The 24,452-nt window shown below is 42.4% G+C and overlaps 1 protein-coding gene across 1 annotated transcript in view; it reads left to right on the top strand.

The window, feature by feature from the left end:
- The window catches only part of LIX1 (limb and CNS expressed 1), an 888,093-nt gene that overhangs the window by 300,361 nt on the left and 563,280 nt on the right, over window positions 1-24,452 (top strand). The window contains exon 2 of the mRNA XM_078677347.1: window positions 13,555-13,718. Coding sequence (XP_078533473.1) covers window positions 13,555-13,718 — 164 coding nt within the window. The remainder of the gene's footprint in view (window positions 1-13,554; window positions 13,719-24,452) is intronic.

The following is a 24,452-nucleotide window of genomic DNA, read 5'->3' as shown; positions in this document are numbered from 1 at the left end:
ACCCAAGACCTACTGACCTTCAGAAGATTCCTCAAGACCTGGCTCTTCGAACAGGAGCAGCATTCCCCCCCCCCTTTAGCGCCTTGATACCCTCACGGGTATGTAGCGCGCTTTATAAATACTATGATTGATGATTGATTGATATGCTATGTAATTATATGCATGAAACATGGCTACATCTGCTATGCTGTTGCCCCTCTTTAGACAATCAAAGGAGGTTGTTGCTTGAACTGGTCATCTTGTTCCTAGGGGTGTGGGCGTGCGAATGCTAGGAAGCATCCTCCGCCTGCTTTAAGAACTTTTCTCCCTCGGTTCCTGCAAGATGTGAAAAATGTGTCACAAAACTCAGGTAACAGCTCCCCTCAACCACAGCGGCTGCCCTATGCCACAATTAAGGGTGAATCCCATTAATACGTATGTAATCCCAGTTGTGAAGTACAAGATGTAAATGGAGATACCGATCTTGGGTTCCAAGGATCTCAGTGCACTCTGACATGATCAGGCAGAATCCCAGCAAGTTAGGCTTGGCCTTATCACATGACTCTGGATCCTGGTGACTGGTTAGCTACTTTTACCCCCAAATGCTTTAGTAAAGTACTGTCTGACCACTGTAATCGTGCGTTGGTCCTTAGCACATTGCACTTTGGATATTTAAACTGCCTATTCAGCTTTGGTGATATGGTTCTCAGCGCACTTTTATACAAAATACAGCATGTCAGGTCTGGCCCCATCGTAAGACCCTGTTCCTGGTGGCTGGTTTTCTACAAAGTAGCTACCTTAGTAAACCATTGACTGCCTACTGTAACTGCACATTGGCTTATTGCATATTGCACGTTGAACATTTTATCTCTTTTAGCTGATTTTATTTAATTGTAATGGTTTTTATTAACTAAACAATAAAGCTTTGAAATCTGAAAAAAATAGTAAGTTCATGACTGCGGAGATTCACAGTTGGGGCAGAGTACTCCACAGATAAAAAGATATGACATGTCTATCTTTTTATGTGTGGAGTACTCTGCCCCGACTGCGGGGTCTCTGCTGACGTAAACGTACTATCAAATCAGTGCTTGTGAATTCCAAAACAAACGTAAACATACATAAAAGTGTACTTCACCTTTGTGAATTAGGTCCAGGCTATCTAAGGTTAAGTTCAATTTTAAAAAAAGGCAAAAAAGATACTTTGTGGATCTCAATTTACAATTGAGCAACACAGTGTAAAGTTTTTTATTCACATAGTATGGTGCAAAAATGGCGATGAATTCTCGGCCCTGTCAAATGGCTATCTAGCCTCTGGAAGAAGCATCACCGCTGTGAAGCTTGGTCAGGGCGTGTTTCTTAAGCTTTTCCATAAATAATACTGACCACAATGAACAGGCTTAGTTCTGCAGATTGAAGCATTTTGTTGTTTGGCTTGACTCACCGTAGGAGTCTCAAGGGAGCATTTGAAGTCTGTGGGAGCCTGTGCTGAGGAAGCAACTTGTGTCAGCTGTCGCTGACCCAAATGGGGTGGAATGTTAGCTCCGCTCACTTAGCAGCGATCAGTCGGGATTTTCACAGATTACTTTTGAAGCCACAAATGGATGAAGGGGCTTGAGCAGACCGCGGGCTTGCAGTGTTATTGTTCTTGGACCTATTGCTGGTGTCATGTGATACCTAAAACAGTCCACTGTACTTGTTAAATTCCTTAAGTCCAAACGGGTCTCTAGCCAAAAATCAATCCGCTGGATCTTTCCAGACCTTTAGTGTTGTCGTTTTAATCTTACTGCTCTACCTCAGGATTTGAACATGTCAGGCAGCCAGCACAATTTTCATACCAGCCTTGCACCATAATAATAAAATACCTGTACAGTATATAGCTGTTTTGTCCTTTTTAGTAAAGAAAACATTGAACAGAAGTAAGGCCGGACAGGCCGTTGATCTCATCGGCATTTCCCTGGTGGGCTGGAGCCTTTGATTGCTGCTCCTGTTGCCTCTGCACCTTTATTTCAGCAGACTCAGTGGGAAGCATAAGCAAAGAGTACGAGGAAGGGGAGATGTCCGGGAATGAGAGGAGAGGAGGGAAATAAAAATGATGGATGGAAGGAGAGTGGGGGAAGAAGTGAGAGAGCTGGTTTGAACATGTGTGCCAGGGCTGCATTTGGTTCCCCAACCAGGGCCTGAGAAGAAGTATCAGGAACTGTAGCCTTCAACAAAAACCGTTGGTTACCATAGAGAACACTGCCTTGAGCATTTCCAACATTACACGTGGTTTCACAAGCTGAAGTTGCAATGGAGCTGCTAGTTTTTCAGCATTTAAAGATATCAATAGATAATCTATTAGAACGTGAGAAGATGTAGAAGTTGTATCTCTTCCAATAGTAGAGCATCTGCCTCTTAATTTTCACAAGAATAGACTCCAATGATGTTTAAATGCATTTCTATGCATACTCTTCCTATGTGTACTGTCCGTTTCAATAGCCTAATTCGTCAGAAAGAAGTCACATTTCAATAATAAGTGTCTCTGGATAGTAAACAGTCGATTGCTGGTCAATAGAGACTTTTCATTTTGGACTGCACTTGTAGTCAGAAGGCATCGGACTCAGACATAAGATCGAAGAGTTAACTTTTTAATTTAATCTTTTAGTAAATGATCTGGCAAAAATGTACTCCTTCATAGGTGAACCTGCAAACCAGGAAACGTTCATTGATGAAACGCTTTTTTTTTAAAAAAATGTCCTGTTTTTTGGGTCTGCCTGTAGCGTAAACCCGCTGTGTGGCGCTGCTTCAACTGTTAACAAACGTCATCGAATATTTAAAATTTTCTCGAGACAAGGAAGGACCTTCTTAAGAGTTTGGAAGACCGATCAACTAGTACTTTTATACTGGTTAGTTCATTTTTCATTTCTTATCGCACTCTTACTGGCCCTCAGCAGATTTCAGAGTGCAGTGGTATAGATTGAGCAAGAGTCTGATTTTATACCGGAATCGGAAAAAAAATTCAAATTGAAAAAAAGGAACATGACTAAGCAAAAACACTGCTTGTCTTGAAGGCTGCTGGGGAGGAGTAGAGAAAAGCCCAGACAGATGCCTATCTCGCGAGGCCAAGTGAGGGCACAGTGGAAAGGATGCCTCAATGGATGAAATGCGCACAGAGGGCTGATGTTGTAAATATAAAGTCCATTAGCTAGGTGTATAAAACAGGATAGGTATATTCAGGCTTAGTTCCAGGGTAAGTTTAGTAGACGAAGAGAGGTAGATAGAAGGATGGCCCCACCAGGAGCAGCCTCCCTGCTGCTCAGCCTGCATCCACCAACTGACACTCTAGACAAAAGCAGGCACCCAAGCATTCCGTGACATCATCACACGTTCCTGCACTGATCCTGGCTGAGCAGTCGGGAAGACCAAGCTACAGAAGAGGAATGGCAACAAGTAACTTATAACAGCTGACTGTCCTCTAAGGCGGACACCTATAGTCTGAATAATGTTTCTCAATATTGTTGGCGATAACAGGGTCCAACATGTGGTGCCCCACATCTGGAAGCGGATGGAGGGCCACGCTTTGGAACGTCAGCTTTGCAACAATTGAACGAAGAAAGAGGCACGGAAATGTGCACGTACTGCATTGGTTCAGGAAACTGTAGACGGTACTGAGCACTTCCACGCTTTGAATGCAAAGCGATGGTGAATGTTTACCCTTGGAGTGAGCATGTGCACTAAAATGTTGACTGTGCTGAGAGAGGGTGCAGTATTTTTTGTTCATGCAATGCTTGTAGAGACAGGACAGAACCTGATCTTGGCGAAGTAATTCCAAAATGAGCCATGTAGTTTGCGACAGAGCTCTGTTGTACATAATGCAATCAGATCTGCAGGCTGTCTTGATTAATTTCCGTCTCTTAAATTGTCCCTTTCCATCCATTCACTCCTTTTTCCTCCCTGCTCTTTAAATATACCGCTTCGGAATGTGCATCCAAAAATAGTAATTTCAGGAACCCATGCAGGGCACCTCTAACTACCCCTCCCTCATCCTCTTAAACCCCACCCCATCACCACTTGATCAGTCCAACTTGACTCTATCCATCCTCTCACCCGTAGAACCGATTATGTAGTCGGATCAAGCTAGCGCAATGCCAGCCCTATGTGACACTTTTACTCCATTGTAGATCAAAGTGGCCACTCCTTTGTCCAGTGTTAAAACTGTTCCCACTTCAAGAACTCTCAACTCTTCATCTTCTACTCAAAGTACATCACATCAGCACTCCTCTGCCCTAACTGAAAACCCAACAGCAGATAGAAACCCACATTCAACTCCCACGGGTTTCTTCCCTTCCGTTCTGCGCCAAAACCACTGATTGACTTTTATTTTTTCATAAACTTGCTAGTGATTTGTCTTGCACAAACAGGCCGACAACACATTCAAACTCCAGTGCATCTGCTCATGATTATAATATTTTGCATATTCTTACTCTCCAAGGCCTTCAACACTGTCACTCATCGTGCTACGATAGTGACCTTCGCTTCCCTGGCAAGGAGTTAGAATGGTTTCCCCCTTTTGTACCATCTCGTGCCTCTTACTCAGCTGACTCCCTCCTGGTTAGCATTCAAGAAGACTCAGGGCCTCTTCTTGTCTCCCACTTTACTACCACTCAAGATCAATAACTTCTTTGGTTCCTTCTGTTACAAAAATACACGTATGCCTGTTATGAAGCAATCCATTCGATACCAATGCCGGGTGTACAAACCATGTTGCTGTTGCAGTTTGCAAAATCTGAGTTTGCGGCTTCATAAGGGTGTTCGCACATGTACTAAACCCCATGTGTAATTCGGAAAAGTGTTTGACTTGCAAGAGGGGATTTGTACATTATTATGAGCTACAGTAAGGAGGGGGGCATGGAAGGAACATCCTCTTCTAATTGAGAATCACATTGGTATGTATCAATCGGTTGTGATAGTAATTGTGATCACAAATGAAACGTCACCAGCACCTCAAAGAGAATGTTAACTAATTTGCAAAGGGAAATCTGTTCCTCTTGGGATTCATGTGGGGCAGTAACAAACACCGACTGATTTTAAAATAAATATATTCCAGTTTGGGAATGGAATACAAGCCACCTTCCCAGTATGAACAGCCATTTCGTAAAGGGACACAAATTGTGATCGGTTTTATTAATTTGCACTAGGAAGGTCGATTTGGAACCTTCTGTGAATGCGTAATTTGTGATTTTTTTGTACACGCATCACATCACATTGCAATGTGCATGCCCATTTGTAAACCAGACAATATATAAAGTTCACATTCTGGTTTGCAAATGAGTTTTACTATATTGCATCCGTAATATCTGATAAGGTATGTTGTTACACTGATTTTGTTTTGTAGAAAATGGATTTCTTTCAACTTAATTATTACTGTAATGTTGCAGCTTCCAACTTCTGGAGTAATTTACACCCAAATCTCAGTAAATTTGATTTACCTGGTATTAGCGTGGCATAATTTGCATTAAATCAGGTTGTTGTTGGTTAAATTGCTGATATAGGGTCCTATTGAGAGTTTGGCGCTCAGGATATTCAGTCACAAACTATGGTGGCTCTACCGTCTACCACATAACAAGTGCATTGTAGCCTATGACACTGGTATTACTGCGGATGGGATATCCACAACATTATGACAGAATATCCTGTCTGTCAAACTCTAAATAAATCCTCGGTCCCTAACAGCGGTTTAGCATTAAGCCATTTATATATTTATCAAGAGTTTTATAAACTACCTTACATCATGAATGGTGTTTCCATAGTGCTTCTCTGAGCAGATTACAGAGTACTGTTGCTGGGATGCAGAATCTAGTCAAATCCAGAAACTAATTCAAAATTGAGTATTCTGCAATCATTCCATTTTTTATACACTGAAGACACTTGTATTCAGCAGGATTGTGGAGGAGTGTGGCTCACTGATTAGAGCGGCAGACCCTGATGCAGAGGTCTGGCCCGGGACCAGGGTTCAATTCCCGACGCGGCAGGGTCCTGAGCCCAAAATGTCCACGGACTCGATAATTCTCGCCTCGGTGCCTATTCTTATCATGGGGTCCCACGCTGCAGCTCTGGGCAATAGTTGCTTAATCTCCACTACGGCGGCCCACCCGCTGCGGGATGCTTGGCTTTCACCCTGGGGATACCCAGTAGGGGTTATCTCACAGGGAAAAGCCAGGACGGGTTCCCAAGGCAAGCACCTTGATGCCTTCGGGTGATACGTGCGCTATATAAGTCGCAATACATACATACATACATTGTGGGTCTAGATTCCGGGAGCTAGGACATGAACCCAAGGTCCCAAACAAACTGCTTCAGTGCGTTGTCTCTCGAATGCCGGATGATGGACTGAGACGGGATCTTGATGCAAGTTCATGTTTTGAAATGCAGTCAGGTGAGGGAGGTAGCCAGGCAGTTTGATCCAGCAAATTTTGACCATGATGCAGATATTTTTTAATGTGATCCTTGGCTGTACTGCTAGTCAGTGATGTGATTTCCTGGATAGCTTTCCTTGGCCACATAATGCTTACGTTCAAGAACATTAGGGCAGTCAGGTTCTGTATCAGCAACAATTTGTGAGTATTTTGACGAGGAGATTTAATAAAACATTACGATCCTCAGCCAGCCGTCACGAGGGCTTATGCCATTGCCACTCAATAATTGGCTTGGAGAGGCGAGAACTATGTGTAGCATGGAGACAGATGAAACTTGTCACCAATGACCACTGCACTGGGTCACAGATGTGAGATCAGCCCTGAATATGATTTCCACAGTTCCTCCTTAGGGAATTGGAAATAAGGGGCAGCCAAAAACCTGTGCACAGCAGAGTCTGTTCCCAGAACTACTACTAATGACGTGTTAAGCAGAAGAAGCTTTCCTTTATTCAGTGGCAAATGGAGTCAAATACTTTGTGACACCCCCTAATTTCTAGGTTGTTTTCCAAGACCATGCAAATTGGATCATTGTGCATTTTGAAATATGCCTTTTTCAATCTGAACTCTGAAAAACAGGGTTGCCAGAGGGAAACCCTTTGAGAGTCTACTTGGCACTCTGAGAGGAGAGGGGTTAGTTGAACCAATTCAAATTTGCTCGATGTGTTTTAGAAAAATACTATAAAATCCAGTCTACGGCTGGTCTTGAAAACCTAACTGTATGTTTAACCCAGTGTAGAATTTTCCACCGCATTCAACACTGGTGAACGATAAAGGGGTGACAAGGCAGCTGATGATGAGGATGACCTCTCTGATGTTGGCCAGTGTGGACACTCGTCCCTTGGAGCCCTGACTGATGGTTGTGTGACCTATTATTGTAGCTGTTTGATTACCTCCTCCTTGGGATTTTCGCAGTACTATGGAATCTAGACCTCATTCTGTAGTTCACCAGAACCACTGATAGGGTTGTGCGATTGGGTTCTTCAGAAGCAGATTGAACAAGTGTTCCAGTGGGATAAAGGATGCATTTATCATGTTTGTGATCTCAAGAGATCGAAAGGAACACCGCTCCTTCATGCATGCTCTTCTGGCTGCAAATTCATTGTCAGCCTAGAGGTGCGGATGTCTTATGCTAATCTCAACACCTCCTCTTTAATCATGATTTTGAAATGTTTAAAGTAAAGGGAAAGTTAAATATTGTGATGTTTCTCTTTTTATCACAATTGATTTGAAGGTCCTAGAAATGTTGGCCTCAAAAGGTCAAAAACATCCCGAAAATTAGGCAGTGTTACATAAGGTTTACATTTGTGAGTTGATTGGTTGCGTAGAACACCACTGGGAAGGGGTATAGGTAAGTGATTCTGCAATGCATGGATTTTGGATGTCTTTTTGTTAGGCAGGTCTTCTGCAGGTTGTGTTGCCTATGAAGGATTTCTATCTGGGTGATAACTTTTTCGGGAAAAGGCCAATGCAAAATTTTCCTCCAGAGACATGAGGTTGTAACCCTAAGCATCAAAACAACCATCTTGAAGAAACATTTCATATTTAATATCCATTGAATAAGCACAGGCTGAAAGAAGGAAAAGAGCCGGTGATAGATTGGTGTACTTGTTAGACCAGTGGAGTATGGTGAGGCCACCAACTCGTGATCAGGCCTTTCAGTTAAATCAAATGAAAGATTTTCATCATGAGCAGGTCAGGCTTTGATACCAGTAGGTGATTTCATGTCTTTAGTCAATGCATAAACCACCAATGCTATTTTACGCCTCTTAAAGGTGAGCACTGCTCTTTGGGTGCCACTAAATACACATGTCCTGCAGGTGGATGTGAGAGCTCATCCCTTATTGGAGTGCCGTGATACATGCTCCTTTAAAGTAGGGATGGAACAGCATCTTTAGACAAACAGCTTTTACCTCTTTGAGGGAGTGCGGGGTCCCTCCATGGAAAAGATCAAGGCTATTTTCGGTGAACTCGTCCAACAACACATCTGTTTTAATACTATCATGTAAAACCAGCTTTGTCTTCCCATTGTTATATCGGTCATTGGGGGAATGCTGGGTAAGACGTATGCTAACAGGGATAACATCAAATTCCAGTCAAAACATAAAAGAACCCTGCAGCGATGGTTCTCAAGATAAGTTTGCTACTGCAAGGGAACTGGGCAGGTTTACTTTTAGATAATATAGGTTTTGTACACGTGGGAGGCAATCTCATGTTATCAATTACAAAGATTAGAATACACTTGAGAGAACGATGGCAGAAAAAAAATCTCCCTGCACATTTGATGTATTTCATCAAGTTATTCCATCCATGTTTGGGTGTATGCAGTGCGTTAAATGGAAATGTAGAAGTGTTGGTACTCCTGTCAAGAGTACCGGTTTGCTCCCGAAAAATCCCGGTACTTTCATTAAATGTATTTTAACACTACTGAGGAGTGCAGGTACTCTCCCTTTCAAACAAATTAAGTGCAGGTACTCTATACCGGAGTTTATATGACCATTTAAAGCACCTGGTGTGTGCCTGCATTCAGATATAAGGTTGAGTGGTGGTCAGTTGTGAGTGATTTGCGGATTCTAATAGTCTCCTTCTTCAAGGGATCTTGGGGCAGCCTCGTCCTATGTAGCTGGTACCTTCTGTATCAAAGTAGGCCCTCAGACTGTTCGGATTTAGTTGTTGTGGTGCGCTGCAAGTTTGTTATTTCTATTGGCATTAACAGGTCCTCTTGTTTGTGGTGACCCCAGTGTAGAGTTCTTTTCGTTGAACTGGAGACACTGATACCATGTCTAGGGTTATCAGGATGATCAACATCCATTTGCCAATGCACTTTTTATTAAGAGGTATTCACTGGTATTGCAAAAATGTTTCCTTAAAACTGTAGCATGGGTACTGGATTAATTGTCCCCAGAGGTTAGTTGCCTCCTTGCATTTATGCTCTTCTGTGTGTGGTGCCCATGTGTGTCCACTGTGCTAATGTGTTGGTTCTCTCGCTAGCAGGTATAACTTAATGTTATGCTGCCATGCACTTTCTCATGGTGTGTGTGTTTCTCTGGACACATTTAATTTTGTCTTTCACTTGCGTGCTATGTGTGAGATGCAACTCACAGTTGGCATCCTTTTTGAATGTACTGACTGGAATTGGACCAATCGCTTTGGGGCTGGTTGTAGGTTACGAGTGCTGCTTGTGTCCGTGTGGATTGTGTGCAGCCTCATTTTTAATGATATAGTTCAAATGCAAATTGTTAGTGTGTGTTCGCTTGCACGCTGTTTATCCATTGAAGTTTGTTCATAGTTGTAGTGTATTTGGTACCAGACGTCACTGTCTTAGTGCATTGATATCCATGTTGGTGTTGTATTTTAGGGTGTACCACCAATACTAACGCATTAATTGAGTTCTATAGATGAGGGCGTTAATCACGAGCCCAAAGAGAAGGTGAAGATCAAATGTGCACTAAATTGTAAAACAGTTTATGCAGTGTAGGGCCCTTTGTCTTTGTACAAAAACATACATCAGTAGTACTATATTGCCAGTACATAAGCGTTTTTGCAACACCTAAGGCCGATCAAAAATCAAGATGAAAGTTATCCCACAGCATGTCACTTTAAGAACTTTCATAATGGGGATCTGAATAAACTTACATACAGTGCAATAGACTGTGTACCCAACACAGTGAGAGGGGGAGATCGAGAGAAATCACTGAGGAGGTTGGAATCCAAATATAATTTGCAAATCAACACACAGAAAACTCATTGACTTAAAATCGATGAGGAAATGCATATCACTAGTAATGCTACTATGCCAACTTTATTAGATTTTGTGTTTACATTACTTTAGCAAATGTAATCTATTTTTACAATTTTAGAAATGCAGTTGGAGTAAAAGATAGGCCACACTATACATTGATGAGAAGCAGTATCACTTTATAAAGATACTGGAAAACGAAAAAATGTATGGGAAGTTTGCCCACATGGGCCATTAGTCGTTTAGAAGTATTCATTTCATACAAGGACTTTTTTCTAATATTCAAATTGAAAGTATCAAAATGTATTCTGTTCAAAACACTTATTTCGTCTTGATTTTTGGAAATAGTGTATGCCCACTGGGGCATAATAACAGTAGATAAAAAACTTATTTGGTTTCATATTACACAATCTTCAATATGATTCCACTGTTTAATGAGAATGTAACACATTTAAATAATGCTGGAAGTAGGTCTGGTATTTAATACTACTCCAAGATGGAGCTTGATCTTCCAAACTGTTTTGAGCCCTTTTTCCATGTTTAACTAAATAAAGCATGTTAAATATGGTTTAAAGTAACGGAATCGGCGTCGTCCTAAAGGCAAAGATAGTCAAAACTCTTTGAACTCTTATTATTTTCTGCCTTAAGTTTGATTTGAATGAGAATAATATTTTCACACTGCAACACCTCATAGGGGCACTGAGGTGAGTCTGCCCCTGACACCCAACTGGTCCTCACTGGAATCCACTGCACAATTGTAATGAATGCCGCAACATTTCATTTCATGATGTATCCGCTCAATCAGATTGCTTAGTCCTGTAGTACTGAATGGGCCGATGTGTACAAAAAAAAAAAAGACCCCTTTGACCAATCAGATCGCTCTTTTTTTTTTAATTCATGGAACTGCTGGAGCACCATGGTACTCTCACAGGATCAACTGTCCAGATATCAGTATATTTTGAAGCATAAGTTCTCAAAAACAGCTAATTAGATATACACCTAATCACAACAAGCATGCATTCTGAGTAAACCTTTAGCTTTCTACCCAAATTAGTGTAGCTCTGTTAGTCATTTTTTCTTTATCTCTTCCCAACATTTCTATGGGAAAAATGTGTATGGGTCCCCGCCACCCTTTTTTTCCCGTTCCCACTTTAGGGTTCACTCCGAAACTTTCCAGGAAGAAGCAGAAGTGGATGAACTTTTTGTTTTGGAAAGTTTTGCGAAGATTTGTCAAACTACGCTAACGTTTTTAGCAAAACATAAAACTCTCTCCCCATAGAAACTGAACAAACAGTTACTACACAGTGGTGACTGCCACTGTGGAGGAGAAATAGAAATAATCCTACTTATTTCATATCTATCTTTCTATCTATCTACCTACCTATCTATCTATCCATCTATAGATAGATATATATATAGAGTGAGAGAGAGATGGATATAGATTGATATTGATAGATAGAGATATTCTCCTTTGGTTATATTATATTGATGTATTCCATTTGAGTGAAGTCAGGCAAAATAGGAAAACACAACATTGTCCTGGGATAATTACACAAGTACGGATTTAAAGATAGGTATATTATCAATTCTTTCAAGATTTTCAGTGATCGGGTCTTAAAGCTGAATTTAATGTTGAAGGACCAGTGCATGTGATGACATGATGTCATTATATTCCTTATCAAATTTGGCTGTGATGCTGTCCAAATTTCTTTGTACTAAATCCATTTTGCAAGTCAGAAAAAGCTTTCTGAAACACAAAATGGGTTTTGAGATCCATTCCAAATTGCAATTACAAGGGGCATGAAAGGGGCATATCTCCTAATTATGAGTTGCAATCAAAGAGTATGTGTCAATAGGCTGTCACTGGTAACTGATTTGCACAGGGGCGGTATTCCTCTTTGGTCATCTTTCCTTTGTGAATCCTGTTGGTTTACCATGGGAACAATAAGCAGTGGTCCAGGGGACCAGTCCTGCTTGTTTTGAAGTTTTCCTAAAGGGGAAACATATTTAAAATGTTTTAAACAGAACCAGTCCTTTTAAGGAACATGGGCATTAAAAAAAAAAAATAGCAAATAGTGATGCGCCTAATTAATATTCATTAGGCAGGTCATTCTGCGACTGCAGATTTTGTGACGCGATATATTGGTGCATACGGTACATCACAATCAGAGACAGGTTGAAAAAGTTCGGTGAGCAGTTGGCAACCACTTTTTGTGACCTGTCTCTTAGTACATTCGGCTTCAATTCTTTACAGACCCCATACTGAAATCTATATAGCTCTTCCCATCATAAAACAGAAAGGCTAGATGTCCCTCTTAAATGTGTTTCTTACTGTACACATTGGATGTTAGACTATATTTCTTTTTCTTTCGATTGTGCAGTCAGTAGATTAGTACTGGTGCTGTCCTGTTCAGCCGGATCACTACTGTAAAATCTCTTCTAATTGGTGTAGTAAATGTTATATTCTGTAATGTGGTATCACTGATTAGATAATTTGCAATGTAATGTCCTCTATGCAACACTTGTCAAAAAGGGAAAGACGTAATGCCAGTGCCACCTTTTATTTTATCTAGGCGAGGCCAAACAAAGATGACTATACTCTGATGTGGGCCCTGTGCTTACTCTACCACTGGGCTCAAGCTACACCTCACTGTCGAAGCTCAAGTAGGCTGAAACTAGTCTCCTTCTGAGTGGGATATTGCCTGGAAGTTCAGAATGGACTCTTCCAATACTAATGTGCATTTGACTAGTATCGGTCTGTCTTGAGTGGCATGGAGGGCAAAGAAAGGATGGACACGAAAGCACAATGCTTTATTACTAGTGACTGAGAAGAATTCAAGCAATTCTCCCATCACATATTTTATTGTATTTCTCTGTATGAAGACATCTGCAAGAAATAGAGGACCTTAAGGCTCAATTATTCCTTTTATTTTTATTTTATTTTTTTAGATTTTCACATTTTAAAAAGTACCTTCATACTCTTTCAGCTACTTGAGAGGGAAATAATCAAAACATGGGTTTAAAGTAATGAATAAAAGCAAGAATGCTCTCCAATAGGCCATTCCTTTTTTGCTGTTCTTGGTGCAGTGTCATAAATCAGGTGGCTATATAAACCGGCCTGAATTAAACGTCGACAGCAGCACATGTCATTTAGTTCTCCTAATAAGGGTTCGTAGTATTCCATGGTATGGGGTCCTGAACTTCCATTGCCCAGCACCCCGGTGTCTGTTTTCCATTTGAAAGAGTGTTGGTGAGGCAAGTGTGAAGTGGTAGGAATGTAATAACTATTTTGATTACATTTGCTCTGTTATTTATCATGCATTTAGTGATCCCAACAAGTACACTGTGATTAATGACGAGTCTCTCTAAATTTGCCTTTGACAGTGAATGTTGTGTCAATACTTCAAGAATTCTGGGAGAACAAGGAGAAGCAGCGGTCTGTTTTTCCAAGTGAAGGCACTGTGGTTTATGAGTCTGTACCGTCGCCAGATCCCCCATTTGTATGTTACGTGACCCTTCCTGGAGGGAGCTGTTTTGGTAACTTTCAGGTAAGAAACATTTTAATGCACCTGCTGTGCTTTTTTTCAGATCTTGGATTTTGCCCTGCTCTAATGTACCTTACTTCTTACCACTATCACAATAAGAATTATTTTCTTAAACACTAGTTTGTATAATAAAGACACATTGATGCCAAAGCACCTTAGGGTTTAAGTTTCACAACTGCTGGTCCATTTTTAAAATGTAAAAGAAAGTGAGGTGTTCGTCATGAGTCACAGAGGATTTGTAAACGGTGTAACAATGTACTAACATCTAAAGGTTACATTTAGGTAGAAAAGTAACACGTAGTAATGAAGCAACCCAATCTGATGGACTTTTTTTTAAAGGCAAGAGCCTTTACATGAATACTGTAATTTCAAACTTCTCACACGCACATTCAAGACACTACACAATGAGGGCCCGACCTCTTTTAAGAACAACCACATGATCCACCAACCACCCAGGCACCTACGCTCCACAGGACTCCGACTCGCAAACATTCCATGTAAACACAGTACCAGAGCATGAGCGCGAGCGTTCTCATACTTCACGCCTAAAGCATGGAACGACCACCTATTTCGCATCAGAACCTTCTACTTTCTTCTTGAATGCCGCATGAAGAAGGCTCTTATATTAACCTGTGCGTCCAAGGCTGAGTTAGAGAAATATACCTGCTCAGCGCCAGGATACTCTCACGGGTGAGAGTGTGCTCTACAAATACACATAACATAACAAGGGGAGCACAGGCATGAACTAATAATAGTACCTCCAAAAATAGCACTAGGCTCTAATCGATGCAATCAGACAAACAAATCTTTAAGTAAACAGCTAAAAAATGTTGCTATTTCTTTGTAGAACTATCTGACTTAATACTTATTATTTGATATAGATAATTTTCTCATTCTGTTTGGAATGTGATCATCATATAATGTGAGGGATAACATGATATCCTCGCCCCTTTAAATGAATATCACTCAGTGAGTGTAGATCACACTTCACTCTTATTTTATACCTGTGTTGACTATGAACATGATTTGAGAGTAAGTACTTTTTCATTAATCATCCAGCTTTTGAAAACATACGTATATGATCGTTGTGATGAATACACTTTACTAACATAATAAAAATATTTATATTTGAAAATATATGCATTTGTGGTAAGTCACAGGAAATAAGATGGGATCAGCCTTCTCCTAATCATAAGGAAACATGATGAAAGGTTAGAGCTAGAAGAAATATGATGTGCTGAGGAGCAGGAATTCACAGTGACATAGATACGGTATTATAATGAGTTACAGATGGTGTAGGTTGAAGAAATCCGAATATTAGAGGAAGTCTTTGGATGTTAATTATGTTAAATCAAATTTTAAGTATGTCCTAACAGGACAAATTTTGTGATGCAAGAAGATTATTGCCATGTATGTTTGACATTAGCAGTAATTTGAGCAGGATACAGAAATGCAAAAACGGAGTGCTGTCACTATATGTTTGCTTCCTTTATGTGTAAAATATCATAAACGTACCAATAAAAAGAATAATGATTTTAAAATAAATGTAAGTATTTTATGGCCGTGACCTTTTTTTCTGAATACTCTCAGCAACAAATGTTAAGTCCCATGTTAGAAGTAGCTCCTGCACTATTAGAGAAATTAAATAATCACTTTGGCAAATTTTTTAGAGAGACAATTAACTGTTTAGAATCAAACCAATAATCTAATTGTAAGGTCAATACAGAATAAAATTCAAACAAAAGAGGTGCATTAAATGTGCGTTTAATAATATTTTAAAACATGGTTTGTGAACTAAATTATAATGTATCATTGATGAAAAAAAAATCTACGAATAATGGGAATGTCCAAAGCCTACACAGAAAACACATTAGACTTATAACAATATGATGTACACGCTTAACGATTTGAGAATGGTAACTCAGAAACCCTGCTGTATACTTAAACTGCATAAAGAAAATGTTGTATTAAGACAGAACTGATGATACTATGGATTATTCATAGGTTCTTTCATACACTTGCTAGCCACAAAATTTTCCGTTACCTTTTCACTGTTAACCATTACATAGGTATAAAGAAACCAAAAATATGTGGCTTTCAGGTGGAAATAGTCTATAGCAGTGCCTAATTTTTAAAAACAAGAATAAGTGCTGGGGCTCAAAGTTTTATCTTTTAACAGCACTGTGAATGCGGTGTTGACATTTGATTCAGATACTACCAGACAATTGTTTCCCCTTTATATTACCTTTGCAGGTTCTTTTCACTCCTGCTTTCATTTATCTTACCTTTGCAGGTTCTTTTCACTCCTGCTTTCATCCTTTGTCCCTCTTTTTCAGTCTCTCTTTCTCCTCCTTTACCCCTTTTCTGCCTTTTTTCTCTTGTTCACTTCTGTCCCAGTCCCTAATAAGCATTGACAAAGGCAATTGGTTTCACCTCAGCAAAATCAATTGGCTTTGTCAATGTGTTTTTTTACATGTTGCACAGCAGTTGAGCTGCTTATCAACATGGCTTAATTTAAGTAATGAAAAAAAGCACTATGACGTAGCCAGCGCTTTTTTATTTTTACTTTCAGCTATGTTTTAATCACCTCAACTGTTGTATTACATGTAAAAAAACATTGACAAGCCAATAGTTTACGCTTTGTTGAAACATAATGGCTTTGCCAATGCGTGTTCCCGAAAGGCATCTGGGCACAGACTCTGCTTGCTTGTTCATCCATTCAAATGAAAAGAAACAGCTGCTCCCTTGGCAGTTGTTTCTGTCTTTTTCTTCCCTCCATGTGTGTCAGTGTTGAACCAATATCTAAGGAAAACAAGCATTGGCATATCCAATAGGTCTCGCCTTTGGGACCTTATAAGTGTTTAGGAAGTCAGTTCCAGGATGAAGAGGAGGCAGGGGTGAGAACAGAGAAAAGGAATTCAGCCCTGAGGTGAAGATGGGGTAAGAACAGCGGAACAGCTGGTCGGTGTGTTCGTGAAGAGGATGGTTGTAAATAGAGGAAGATGTGAAGAAAAAAAACGAAGAATCGGTGGTAGTGCTGAAGTGAAACGAGTACAGGGCAGTATGTGTGAAGACTAGTGATCAGAAATGTAGTAGTATATCAGAATAAAGGGGGGGGTGCGACACAGAAAAGGAAGGACACTCTTTGTGAAAGTAAAGAGGAGGCAGCGGGACTGGGATAAGGAGCAGGGCCAGCGTGAGGAGACCCAGGGACTGAAATAAGAACAGGGCCGGGCAGTGCCATAAGGAGAGGGCCGGGCAGAGCCAGCGCGAGGATACCATGGGGCCGAAATGCAGAGCCGTGCTAGCCTGAGAGGATACTGCGGGGCTGGAATGGGGAGAGTCTGTGGCGTGCCTGGGGGGCTACACAAGATCACTGACCTACTTTTATTTGCTAACAGGGTCACCTGGCAGATATATTTAGCATCTTAGAGAGCTGCCACCAAAAAAACTTGGAACCCCTGTGCCACTTTCATGAAGCAACTTTTGGTCCATCACCATTGCTAAACAGAACCAGGTTACAACAGACGTATTAAAAAATGGAATGATTAACATGAAAAATGAAATTCCTTTAAGAATACGTGCGTTCGCCAGTTTCAAGAGAAAACTATCCAACGGTGGCGCTGTGCAGGCAGACGGTTAATGATAGATGATGTGCAGTGGCATTAGTAAGACAGTGTCTAGTGAACGGTTAGGCCTGCATAGAGGAATCATGTTACATCAGCCACTCTGAGAAAACTGTCATGCTGTGAATGTTGTGTTTGCGTGCCACTGACTGGCCGCGCTGTGTGCAAGTCTGTATAATGTTGCTGCAAGTGTAGGTGTGACTGTTGTATGCATGTCACTGACTGGCCGCGCTGTGTGCAAGTCTGTAAAATGTGGCTGCAAGTGTAGGTGTGACTGTTGTGTGCGTGTCCGGCTGCCGCGGCTGTGAGCTGCATAGGGTCGGGCCGCACATCACTGCATCATGTCATGTTCTGCAGTCTCCCCGCAGCGCCCCGATGCCTCTCATGCAGCACGGCCATGATCGATGCTGAGTGGAGGTCAACGTCTCTATAACCCATTTTCGGAAGCCCGGCGCCAGGTCAGAGGAAAGGGGAGCGCGGAGAGGGGGGAGGTGGGGGTGATGAAGCAAGGGGGGGGGAGAGGACACCGAGCAGGACAAAGGGAAGAGGAAGGCTAAGCAAGCTGGGTCAAGCAGAAAACAAGCGCGTCCGGGTGGCCAGCGCCGCATACAGGAAAGGGAGTGGTCTACTATAAAACTACAATAATAAACAAGTGGGAGGCGTGGCGGGGAGTGCGGTCGACAGCTGGGACATGCAGCGTTTACCTTGCGGGTGCGAGCACGATAATTGCTAACACATGGTGCTGCTGCTCAGTCCCGTAAGGTAAACACCAAACGTGCATGCGTTGCTATAGAAAGCAATGCAAAACGTGCACGCTTTTTGACAAAATGCTCATTGATTCCAAAAGGTTCCCTCCTATGCAGCGCATGCGCGCCACGTAGGCGAGACCTAATGATTGGGATGAAAGTTGGGTCCATAAACTGATGTTCAGATCAAACATCATTGATTTCTACTGCCCCTCCCTTGACTGTGATTGCAAAATGCAATATTAGGTAATTTGGTGGGCCTGCTATAGTGGATGACAAGTCAAAACAAGCATTTACAATGCAACGGTTTCGCCTTTGCAAAAGTTAGAGCTATTGGCACTGTAAATGACAACATTTTTATTTATGTGTTGGTTTTGAAAGCAGATAAATAAATGACATTGTCATTTACAATGGCAATAGCTTAATCTCTCGCAAATGCCACACACACAAATGCCACAGAGAACCCCCCCACACAGAGCCCCACCCACACACACACAGAGCCCCCCACACAGAGCCCCCCCACACACCTACACAGAGCCCCCCCACACACCCACACAGAGCCCCCCCACACACCCACACAGAGCCCCCCCCACACACCCACACTGAGCCCCCACACACCCACACAGAGCCCCCCCACACACTACGAGCCCCGCCTCACACACCCACACAGAGCCCCGCAGCGCTGCGCAGCCTTTCGGCGAACACCAGGGCTGTAAAGGTGTGTGAAATCTTCAATGCAGAGAGAATATGGTTCATTGAATAGCCGCCCGCGGGGCTTAAAAGATGACAGATAATATGTAGAAGACTCTTTACTCCGAGCCACGTGGCATTTTATGATAATGCTTACCCTAACATAATGCTTTCCCTGGTTTAAGGGTGGTATTCCTGGTATATTGTACTCGGCCAGATTAAAAAGTGGATGGATCGCCAGCTGATGGGTACTCTAATGGAAATAATCTGCTCTGAAAAAACAGCAATCCAGAAGCTGTACTGGCTTTCACTCTGAAAGAGCACACATGTGACGTTCTACTGCGTCCTCATGTGGTCCGGAGAAGGACTGTCGTTGCTACTCTCACCGGGTTGTTCTCTGGCCCTAATAAGTACACCTAGCCGTGGCAGGGACAGTACTCCATGCCGCCACTGCCTACAGTCAGTGACCAGGTCGAGCCTGTCGCAATTAAGTCCGGAGAAGGAGCCCGTGGCTTCCCATTGTTAATGTGTAAGGTACGGACAAGACGCCTGCTTCCTTCCAGACAGAGTATCCCTGGACAGTAAGTACCTGCTATGAGTCCCGCCTTTCGTCTCCCAACGGACTTTTGTCTCTTCATTGGATGAATTCTGCCTGCCTCTATCACGAGCAGGCACCCGGGCCTGGGCCAGCTGGAAGACCCCCTAGCACCGGTGCCGGTCAATAAACTTCCGCTGACAAAAGCCACCCGGCCTGTACATTTTGTCACGAGAGAATAGCTTCCGGTAGCCCCTTCCTGCACTCCTAGTTGTGCACTTCCACTGATGTGTGCCACCCGGGGCATACAGTATATCATACATGTCACTTCCGGTAGTCTCATTTAGCTCTGCGCCGTAAAAGAACCATGGCTTTCTTCGCAGCCGCAACATCACATACAGTGCGTGTTGCCACCGGCACAAGGGTGGTGCTTGTGAGGTGCTGTCCTCACACACACCACCTTCTCGCTCTGTGCTCAACAGTTCTCTCTTTTAGCAAACCACTTGGTTGGTGGATGAGTTCTACGATTTAAAGAAATGATTTCCAATCTTAAGATGTCCTCCCGTTGTTTTTGTTCAGGAGGCGGGGCTCTGAGACCGTGCTGGTTTTCTATTGGCTCAGGTTATAAAGGAAGAGGATTCCTAGCTGTGATTCGATAGTTGCGGTTGCTGTGGCAACAGAACGATACCATATTTTATATGATGAATAGAGATGGAGCATGCTCTCTTGCTCTTTCCACTTATGCCCATTCATGCTTTACAGCACGGTGACATTACCACTTACCTCCTTCAATACACATTATAAAAATATTTTAAAAAACAAGGAGCCCAGGCATTTCCATCAGAGTCATTGAGCTACATGGGATCATCTTTGGGGAATTTGCTGAAAATATTACTTTTTAAATAGTAACGAATCATGATTAATATGTGATGAACCGTTATCTGCTATGTAGCACCAGGCTGCTTCCTTGCATGTGTTCCTCTGTACGAGAAACCTATAACATACGTTTTTCTCTCCATATATAACCAATATAATGCATGCAATCTGCCATTGCCAAGCTGCAACAGACATCAGGTCCACCCTTGACCCCACCACACCCTGAATGTGCTTTAGCGTCACAATGTACTGCTGATCCAACATAGCATAAGAGCACAGTTAAACAGTTTCCCTCCTGTCAATCATCAATGTTAAAACACGTAGGAACTCTCTGAAGATGCCCACAACGACATAACTTATATCTATATATTTAAGAAAATGATAAAAAACACATATCAACATTTTCCAGTGTCATCTGTCATACAATGTCACAGACTGAGCTGGTAATATCCACCATGTTCCCAGAACGTGAACATCTGTAATATAATAATAAAAAGCACTGAACAGTTCTCATAATAGTGCAGTGAAAAGTCACATACAGATTTGAAGATTGACTGCTACATTAAAAAAGATATACAATAGTGGACTCTGTCATACAGTTTCCTTAAAAAAACACCTATATTGTCTACTTTCTGAAAATCCATCCACACACACACAAATGCATGAATTAAGTTTTCCAAAGTGTGCCCAGTTTGCTGCCCACCTAAAATGCTCCCAGCAGCATCTCTGTTATTGCTTATATTTCTCAGAAGCACGTGGCTACTTTCAGTGAAGAGCGAATACTGTCAAGTGAAAAAGAAGCATGAGATTTCATAGCCCTGGGATAGAATATTTTAAAGTTGACAGTGGTGAAACAGCAATGGTGGCTGCTAAAGCCGGAAGAGAGCGATTCACTCTGCACGTGCCCACAATCGACATCCCAGAATAAATAAAGCCTGGATTAGGCGCACGTGCCCCTTCCGCAATCAAGCAACGTGCTAGACATGTCTGCTGGGAGATCTGCTGAGAAGAAGACAAGCATGACAGGCCAGACTGAAAAACACCACCCAAAAGGCACGGCAGGAGAACAAAGATGGCTGACATTCCATGTGAAATAGGATAAAAACAACACATCAGGCTGAGATAGCGGCAGGAATGCAAGTTTCAAAGGCACGAACAGCGTTTTTGGATCCTTGAAATCATATTACGCTTGCACGTGCATCTCTGAAACATCGGTCTTGCAAAACTGTGCAACTTATTTCCCTGGCACAATCGAAAACGCCCTCTACAATACACACAGCTCCAAAAACAAAAAAACTGTGTAGTTCTCAGATGCAGCAATAGAAAGCTTTTTAACAACACACTCTCCCCACAGACACACGTCCAATTGTCCCTTTGGTCTGTCATGTGACGCTCAGCCATTGCGCCTCCTCGCCCTCTAATCACCAAAGCTTTGAAATTGTCATTATCCTGCCTGAATTAATTTGCTAGTGCCACGTGCCTGGCCTGCTTTGTTTTCCTTAACTGTGGCACAGAATATCGCGACACTACGACGGGGTGATGTACCCACCGGTAAACTGTTCTACCCATTCTTAAGAAATAGCATTAGCATGCTATTGTAACTCAGCATGTGTGTAAGTTAATCTTAATTATTCAGGTATATCAAAGTATTGGAGCTGAGGAGAAGGCTGGGGAGCAAAATCAGTAAATTGGCCAGGATCACTAAGTGTGTTCAAGTGGGAAGCCGGGATTAGAACTCTAGTTTCCATGTTGCACAGTAAACAACTTAATCATTGAAGCGCAACTCCTCCCACACAGGGCATGGTTTCCGTCTGCCCTTTCTTCATTGTTATGTCTAGGGTGGTACGTGGCAAGGAAGACTTTTTTTTCTTTTTCAAATGAACCCCGGTCCACAGTGCTGCAGAACCAAGAGGTTTCACCTGTGTAAGTTTTGGAACATTGCACACGAGTGAAACTCTAAGGGTGGTTGTGAAACCCGTTCCCTGTCATATAAACTGTTTCTCCAGGTGAAATCTGCCATTTCCCCCTGTTCTTCGCGTTCATAATGACACTGCCTGTACATTATGATTTTAGCCTGATATTTTACTTGGAATCGCTAGGGCTTACGAGTGTCCGTCCCTCTGAGACACATTTACGCTCCCCTACACTGCGCGCCTGTCTGTGCCTGCACTCTGGCAGAAATCACTGAATAAAAGCCTGCAGAAAGAGCTCTGCGGCGTGCAGGCAGTCACCATAGGGAACACGTTGTTTGTACTTTACAGCGAATATGTCCAGACGCGGGCGAAAGTCTCCATTTCCAAGAAAATCCATGCGGCGAGAAAACAGCCATTTCCACCTGTTTGTCCTAGGGAGTGCTATTTCTAAAGAGTGTTTGATATTTGCAAGCCGGCTTTCCTATGAGCCGTGGAAATAAATGCACGAGGAAGGGCTAGTATTTCTTGGATGGCTGATTTCTCTCTCCCCGTGGGGACCACATACACGGAGTTCCTCAGCAAAACCACCTGCCGGACTCTCCACTGTTTAGGAAATCAACGCAGTTGATAAGTTGCTCGTCCATAACAAGAGTATGTGGGTATTAAAAATATAAACACACATATGTATCTAAACGCAGAACGGTCCCAGAAAGTGAGGCAGCGAGATAGATAGAGACGCAGATAGAGAGCGAGACAGAAGGAAGGAGAGATAGAGAGAGAGAAAAGGGAGGGAGATATATGTTGACGTTCTTAAGAGATTGTACACATTGGTTTGCATAGCTATTAAGTCGGTATCAACATTTAAAAAATAAAACAAAAAGAAGAATCGACTTTTGAACATTTTTCTACGAATTCTGAGCATTTTATTCGAACTAAAACGTGTCCAAAACATGAAATCATTGTGCACACAGTGGCGATCATACCTGGACAATATTGGCATATTGTAGTCACTTGTTCCAATATAAGGTATCTAATCATTTCATGATAGGGCTGGGTGTCAAAAATGCTTAGCGGTCCCCTGCAGAAAAAGGAGCGCACGTTGTTGGTGACAAAGTAGCAACCATTTTAAACAAGTCAGGTCCCGGGCCGCACAGCCAATCACAGCGCGGCCCGGGGAATGACGTCACGGGAGTGTCCCGGGCCGGCAGCCAATGACAGCACGGCCCAGGACAAAGGGGCGGGACTTAAAAAAAGACCGAGAAACGCCCCGAATCGCGTTTTCACGGGAAATCGGTGATTGACAGCCTCTGTCTCCCAATGGCTAGCCTCCATTTATGGAGCTAGCCAATGGGAGACAGATACGGGACCAAAGCCCCATATGTAGGATTATGAGATTTCGCCCTGGGCGGAGCAACTGCTACGCAGTTGCAACGCCACGGCGAAACCTAAAAAGCCTCTTCCACTCTTAGCACTGAACCTCTTTGGTGTATTCGGTGCCCTTTCTGCAGAAGTGCTCTGAATATCTTTTATTCTGTGGCAACTGTATAGAATTCTGCAGACTTCATAAAGGCATTACAGCTTGAACAAAATGCTGGCTGCGCTCTTTATCAAAGTTCTTGTTTTACAGTCATACCATGGCAGGGCATAAGTGCTGCCTGAAGTCCATATATTGAGGTCATACCTATACTCAAAAAACTGCCAAGTGACGTCAAGGGTGTCGAATGGCCTTACAATTGCACCACTGCTGCCCACAACAGTCACCACATGATTGCTCTCTATAAACAATATCTTCACTTTAACTCTACACTTTACAATGACGTCTCTATCACCCAAACACCGTGCGATAATCCCATGACATGTGCACAATAAACACAGTTAAGGGTGCAATTAAATGTACTGGCAGCGGGGTCCGTGTCGGGAATAGGAGAGTGTCAATTCGTTTGTCCTTGTCCTACAGCTGAACTTCTCGCTGTTTCTCAGCCCCTGCTTACTCTATCTTCTACCATCTTACTCTTCTTAGAGATGCGCATACCCGCGAGGTGCATCATGGGGTGTGTAGTTTAGAGGTGACAATGCAATGTCCTGTGGTAACTTTTCACACACCCCTCCTTGCTCCTCAGATTTCACTTCTGCTGCAATTTTATTCGACACTGACACCCTTGCATTGTTTTACAATGTCAAAATACACTATCACGAAACGTGCTGCTTAATCAGATATGATTAAGCAGATATCGCCAACCACTTCACTCTCCCACTTCTTGCTCTACTTTCTCTCCATTTACCCGAGATCTGTTAGAGCCTGGGACGTGGCACACAAAACTTTTCAGAGAAGGCGGTATCAGCACATTCTC

The sequence above is a fragment of the Lissotriton helveticus genome, chromosome 2_1 (assembly GCF_964261635.1).
Source record: "Lissotriton helveticus chromosome 2_1, aLisHel1.1, whole genome shotgun sequence".
Taxonomy (NCBI): Eukaryota; Metazoa; Chordata; class Amphibia; order Caudata; family Salamandridae; genus Lissotriton; species Lissotriton helveticus.
The sequence above is the reverse complement of the archived record's forward strand: the minus strand, read 5'-3'. Positions and strand labels throughout refer to the sequence as shown.